The 6952-nt window shown below is 31.6% G+C and overlaps 1 protein-coding gene and 2 non-coding genes across 4 annotated transcripts; 1 reads left to right on the top strand and 2 right to left on the bottom strand.

Annotated features, from left to right (window-relative positions):
- The first annotated feature begins 448 nt into the window (after window positions 1–448).
- On the top strand, window positions 449–3622 carry LOC131599457 (uncharacterized). Of its 2 annotated transcripts, none has more exons than XM_058871797.1 (7): window positions 449–603; window positions 689–804; window positions 886–968; window positions 1695–1816; window positions 2463–2627; window positions 2988–3081; window positions 3202–3622. In XM_058871797.1, the coding sequence occupies exons 1-7, from the start codon at window positions 579–581 to the stop codon at window positions 3401–3403; spliced, it is 807 nt and encodes a 268-aa protein (XP_058727780.1). In that variant the 5' UTR covers window positions 449–578; the 3' UTR covers window positions 3404–3622. The 2 variants fall into 2 exon arrangements, 1 of the variants encoding a protein (XP_058727780.1); XR_009282787.1 differs by having other exon boundaries at window positions 452–603; window positions 2463–2622; window positions 3202–3256.
- A 2688-nt stretch (window positions 3623–6310) lies between these two features.
- On the bottom strand, window positions 6311–6406 carry LOC131600892 (small nucleolar RNA Z103). Its single transcript, XR_009283495.1, has one exon. It is a non-coding gene; the product is annotated as a small nucleolar RNA Z103 (small nucleolar RNA).
- Window positions 6407–6507: 101 nt separating this feature from the next.
- LOC131600891 (small nucleolar RNA Z103) lies at window positions 6508–6604 on the bottom strand. The gene has a single exon (XR_009283493.1). It is a non-coding gene; the product is annotated as a small nucleolar RNA Z103 (small nucleolar RNA).
- Between the last annotated feature and the right edge of the window lie 348 nt (window positions 6605–6952).

Genomic DNA, 6952 nt, shown 5'->3' with positions numbered 1-6952 from the left:
AAAAAGGTATTTCAAGAACAATCAATTTTCTTATATGATAGATGTCGTCGTTAATTCTCAAGTGTACCTACCTCATTTTGACGTGCATCCATCTCTTATTGAGTTCGAAAATATGAACGTGTTCTAAACGTTCATGCTGAATAGCTTTACCATAGCGTACTTGACTATGCATTACTAATACAAAAACATAATTATAGACAAAGTTTATAATTATGTTTAGGTCTTGAGAGAATGTTTCTCAAGTCCTCCTATTCGAATTGGTAGTGATTTTTTATTTTTTTTACATTGAACCACATTACTCAAGTATATAAGATGGATCAGATAATTTACTTGTAAGTCTCCGGTAATGTGGATCGCATAACTTCCTTGTATGTGTATGTTTTCCTATAGGTACAATTGTCACAAATTCTCTCAAGTCTAACATGTGTGGACCGGATAATTTTAAAGAGAAATGATTTGCTTTTTAAGTATAACAATTTAAACAACTCAGATAAATTGTAGGAGTAGAGAAATAATTAAAATTACCCTATCTTTTGCAAATCACAAACTCAGCTTTACAACGAGAGAGTGAAGTGAACATGTCCTTGTCTGCACAAAAGCCATGTGAGTTTCTTACACTCAATACTAAATTTTCAAAGAAATATAAACGAATTATTTCACTGAATGAATCTCTCATTTTGTTTTTTAGCTGTTCAGAGAATTATAATACCCAACAAACAAGGTGAAAAACTCGTTGGCACATTACATGAATCTGGAACACCCACCGACATTGTTATCTTGTGTCATGGTTTTCGATGCTCTAAAGTTTGTTCCTTTTTCCTTTTTTTACTTGATTGTATCATGGTTTTCGATGCTCTAAATTTGAATTTGTTTTTTCAATTTTAGGATAACAATCTCATATTGAACCTTGCTGTTGCTTTGGAAAATGCTCAAATCAGTTCTTTCCGCTTTGACTTTTCTGGAAACGGGTAAGTTTATGGAGGATGCAATGGGATTGGTTGAAAATTAATAAAATTACTATTTTGTTATCATAAATTACTATAAAATTATAGGCTAAAAACGCAGTCTACATGTTTGTGAAATTGTCTGTGAAATGGAATAATACTATAAAATCATAGGCTAAAATCTGGACCATGTCATCACAGTTGGGGTTGTTCTTTTGGAAGGATTTATATATATTCTTAGAAGCTTGCTGGGATTTCATGTGGTTTATGACTTTGAACCTGTGCTGATGATTAATTGGTGTGCTTGAAGCATATGCCTATGTTTTCAATTTGGACATAAACACGGGTCATTAGATGGATGATTATGAATCACATGATTATATTAAAATAGAGCGTATCTTGTTTGGTTGCAGGTGTTAAACTTGTTTATATAAATAACTAATGTTGAAATTACTCTTATAGTACCGATTTTAGTTTAGGGTTGTTAATATAGTTGTACTACTAGTATTATCCTCAGTGACTCAGTTTCCTTATAATTTAATCGTGGTATTAGATGGTAACCTTCTACGAGTGACCTGATTCCTTCACCTATGCTTCTGAAGAATTCCCAAATATTGAACTTCTTTGCCCGCTGTAAATTGGGTGGCATTTTCTTCATTTACACCGATTAATATGTACTTAAGTTTCTGATATTTTCTTCAGCATTAGCCTTGCTTTGTCTTAACTTTAGCTAGTGGGTTTTTCTTCAAGGGAAAGCGAAGGTTCGTTTCAGTATGGTAACTATTGGACAGAAGTGGAAGATTTACATGCTGTTGCTGAACATTTCCGTGAATCAAATCGTATAATCCGGGCAATTGTTGGACATAGTAAAGGTATCATGATCTGTTTGCTTATATGAAAAATATAACAAGTATATTTAGATATGCTCATGGGTATATATGTGCCAAATTATACAATCATTCATTGACCACTTTCCATTTTCCATTTTCATTATGCACCTCAATTATGATGAGAACTGTTCTTGTCAAAATAATTTCATGTTAACCATGCTTTGGATGTTAAGATTACAAGTTATAACCTTGAATAATGCACTATAAAGAGAGTTGTGTAACTTCTGGAAAAGACCTAATTGTCTGTCCAAACCTGAGAATAGACAATAAATCGATATATAAAGAGACCTTTGCAAAACTATGCTAAAATTGAACTTGATCAGTAGCTTTCACTTTTTACATAGTTGTTACTTGTTAACTTGTACTATATGAACACGTATATTCTATAGATTTCTGTTATATTTCTCACACCAGGTATTTGATGTGCATAGGTAAGGACTGAGGTTCATGATAAAAAAGCCAATTCTAATTTGGTGTCACTGTCTCTCTGAATTTCATCTATAGTTCTTGAAAGCTGACTTGTCAGCATATTCTGACCGATCCATCTTCTCAAATTTCTTAGTCCCTTTCCCCTAAAGTTTGCTCGGGTGATTGATCTATTAGAAATTGTTTCTGTGTCATGATGCAGGAGGTGACGTAGTGCTTCTGCATGCTTCCAAATATCATGATATTAGAACTGTTGTCAACATCTCTGGACGTTATGATCTGAAGGTAGGGATAGAAGAACGCCTTGGCAAAGATTATTTGGAAAGAATTAGAAAGGAAGGTTTCATTGATGTTAAGAAGAGGTCAGGTAAATCACTTAATCAGACTTGTTTTAAAATTCTCTGTTGCTGTAAACGATCTGCCGTCTCCATTTAAAATTTGTCCATGAGGTATTACTTCAGGGATAAGATTTTGACCTTAATCGTGACTTTGCAAATTTACAATGTCAAAAGCACACAGTTCGAGCTAGACATTAATCATGAACTATCTTGTCCAATAACTGCAAAATGACTTGAGTTTATAACTTCCGATAAATTTCAACAGGCACAATTTTGATCTTGGATAATAAAAATTTATAAGTTTTTTGTTTCAATCTCTATCACACATAACCATTCAGTTACCATATTATTTATTAAACAATCGTTTGAAGACATCTACTTTATTTCAGGAAGTTTTGATTACCGTGTTACTAAAGAAAGTTTGATGGATCGCTTGGGTACAAATATGCATGAAGCATGCCTGCAGATTGACCAAGAATGCAGGTTAGTGGAAACTGGAAACGCTGTTTGATCTCTTCTGTTGCGGCATTGCTTCTAGCATCATTTCTTTGTTGTTCAAGCATGTGTGTGGATATAGATTATCACTAGATGTTTCTATGACAGGGTCCTTACAATTCACGGTTCTTCCGACGAAATTATCCCTGTTCAAGATGCACACGAATTTGGCAAGATCATTCCAAACCACAAGTTGCATATCATTGAAGGAGCTGATCATTCATACACTAATCATCAAGATGAGTTATCCTCAGTTGTTATGAGTTTCATCAAGGAAATTGTTGACCTCAACAAGAGTACTGCTAGCTAGGTCTAGTCTTGCTTGAATATGAACTTCTCATTTTTCTATAACTAGTGTTTTGTTTTCTAAATGATATTTATCAATTGTCACCATTATTTGTCTTTTTTTACCAGACCTTGTTTGATGGTACTGGTAAGGTTAATTCAAACACCTTCATGATGCTAAGTATTCTAGTTGGAGATATTGGAAGAGGATAAACTAGATTGATTTCATTCCAGATTTAATGAAGTTACACTTGTTATCATATTTACCTAGTAAGCCAACAAAATAGTATTTGAAATCAAAATAGTCTGATTTTGTGAGGCGTTTTCAATTTAATCAACTAGCTAAATACTCGGGCGTCTGCACGGGTAAAGATTATTTTGTACGACACAATTGTATTGAAATACATATTGAGAGCAATATTTATGCATGATTTCTTGTCTGAATCTAAATAGTTGTGTCCCGTGCCATTTCATGAAGTATTCCAATCACATTTTCAACATTTGAGACATGCAAATGGGTGATTGTCCAACACATCAAATAACAACGAATTATTTTGACAGTCAAAATGAATTTGTTATTCAATCATATAACTGTAAAAAGATTGAAATATATAATAATTAAGATTTCAGACCTTTCATCATTAAGAGTAATATTTATGCGTATTTTCTTTCTTGAAGCTTAGATTACTTACTGAACTTGCATAATCAACGCTAGTGTATACCTTCATAATAAATTTCCACATCTCTTGAATAAAAGACCTCTTCCCGTAGTGGTTTTGCAACATTGTATAACTTGGTCAACAATTTTCCAATATCTTGCCCTTTTGTCATACATGAATTGACTCACTAGTATAAGCCAAATTTAACCTAATGTGTGCCAAGTAAATCAACCTTCCTAGTAATCTCAGATAATTTCTCCTCGAACAACTATCTTTTATTCAAATCATCTCATGTAATAATAATATCATAAACACAATAAAAAAGTATAGTTAGTTTTCCTTCTTGTGAATTTTTGAAAAACAAAGTGTGATCTCTTTGCCTTTGCTTATAACCCACAAGTTCTGCGAAGGGAACCATAAGTGATCGGTGTTCGGTGGTTGCAAATTGCAACGGTGGGGTGTAACTGCATGTGAATTCATGGATAATGTCTTATTTACTAATTGTTGGAACAATTAGGATTTTTCAAGAAGAAGAAACTGTATATTAAAAAGAGGAATTTTATTGTGAATGTTATGTATTGATTTACATCGTCACCTATATATATATATATATATATATATATATATATATATATATATATATATATATATATATATATATATATATATATATATATATATATATATATATATATATATATATATATATATATATATATATATATATATATATATATATATAGGCAAACAAACACATTATTTGCTAACTGCAGTATTCAACTCCGTCAAATACATGTTTACACATTTCGACAACTACATGATGCATTCGACTCCATCGAATACAAATAACTCTTACTCAATTATCTTCGACTATGTTGTCTACAACAACTTCGACATTGTTGAGCACTGTCCAATACAACTTTCCTACTAAAACAATGAATTACTAGCTTATAGCACACCACCTAATTCATGTTTTTAAGGCTTCTTATCCCAATGCTTCTCTTTAACTCATCGAACATGACTTTCTTCTAGCGCTTTGTGAGTATATCAACTAGTTGCTATTCTGACCTGCAATACTAAAGTTCAATATTTCCTTTATTTACATGATCCCTAAGGAAATGATACCTCCTCTCTATGTTCTTACTTCGACCATGACACACAAGATAATTTTCCAGGTCGACAACTGACTTGTTATCGACAAACAACTTCATTTTCTTAGGTTCCATGATCTTGAGCTTTTTGAGCAACACCTCTATTCATACTGCTTGACATGCTGCATAAGATGCTTCCACATACTCAACTTCACAGGATGACAATGCCACAATGCTTTGCTTTCTCGAGCTTTAAGAGTTTGGTGCTCCACCAATCATAAATATGTAGCATGCAATACTTTTCTTTTCATTTTGGTGTCCACTGAAATCTGAATTAGTGTAGCCATGTATCTCTACATTTGTGCTGTTATTCTTTAGCCTAGTGTCGACGCAATAAAGCGGCAAGCAAAAGATTTGGAAGTATTTTTTCGAGATTTATCGTGTCCACAGATTAAATTCAGACCATCTGTTTCATCATGTTCATTTTTTTGGTCTTATTTCTAGCTTTTTTGTTTGGTGGTTGGTAGGTCCAGCGCTCATTTGATTTCTTTTTCTTATTTTCTTAAATGTTTTGTCATTTTATTTTTTGATTTTGATGATTTTTCACGCACCTATTAAATTTTATTTGCTCACATATTAAAAAACCCAAAAATATTTTTGTTTTATTTTTAGCTCAAGTAACTAATTAATTAATATTCTCCACTCTCTTTATTATTTCTTTTATGTTTTATTTTCTTTGTATAGTACATCCCTATATTTTTATTATTTCTTTTATGCCATTTATTCTTACTCTTGTATTGATAGTACATCTCTCTCACTTTTATTATTTCTTTTATGGTTTACTTGTTATATTTTTCGTATTTTCTTTTTTCTTTTAATTGCTCACATCTTGTATCGATAGTGTGTCTCACTCACTTTTATTTTTTATTGTCTTTGTTATTTTTATTAGTTTATTTTATTATGTTGATGAATGATTGTTAACTTAAGACAATAAGAGGCGATTAAAATCAACCTTTCATAAATAAAAATGCTTGATTAACATCAAATGATTTTCAAAATCGCTTCTATCACCTAATTCTGCCTTCAACTAGAATCGAACCATGGTCTCAATAGTTACATGGAAGTGCAATGAACCACTAGGCTACATCATGTTTGCTTACTTGTTAATTAAAGATGTATCTTTTGGCCCAGATTATTTGGCTTGATTTCTCAAAAGAGAAACAAGTTTGCACAATTTGTTCAACTTTGATTATCTGGGGAAATAATCATCACACCCAAATTAAAATTTTTGTAAGTAAACCTAGATAATAACTTATCATGTTAATCCTAATAATGCACTTAAAATTATTCAAAACAAAATTTATTTATAAGTTGCTATAATGGATCAGATTATTTGGCCTGATTTCTCTGAAGAGAAACAAAATTCGTACAGTATGTTCAGATTCAATCAATTGGAGAAATAATCATCACTTCCAATTTATCAATCAAACAGAGTTTTACCAATCAGTTCAACAATGCAAAACATACATCAAAAATCATATATCAAAATGACATAATTCCTAGCAATAAACAGAAATTAAGGAAATATTAGAGGATTGATATTATAGAGGAGAATTTTCTTATCTACAATAGAACTTATTAAAGCAGCAGAAAACATATCAAAATAGATTGCAGAGAGAATTTGCTTTGGAGTCAGCTCATACTCAAAGCTCATAAGATTAAGAGTAGTGGCAATCAGTATTTTGACGCACAATTTGAAAATATTAAAGTAACCCTAAGAAATTTGTCAATTTGAAAATATGAAAGAAACCCCATGAAATTTGT

Source organism: Vicia villosa, linkage group LG4 (assembly GCF_029867415.1).
Source record: "Vicia villosa cultivar HV-30 ecotype Madison, WI linkage group LG4, Vvil1.0, whole genome shotgun sequence".
Classification (NCBI taxonomy): Eukaryota; Viridiplantae; Streptophyta; class Magnoliopsida; order Fabales; family Fabaceae; genus Vicia; species Vicia villosa.
This window is presented reverse-complemented; position numbering and strand designations above follow the sequence as displayed.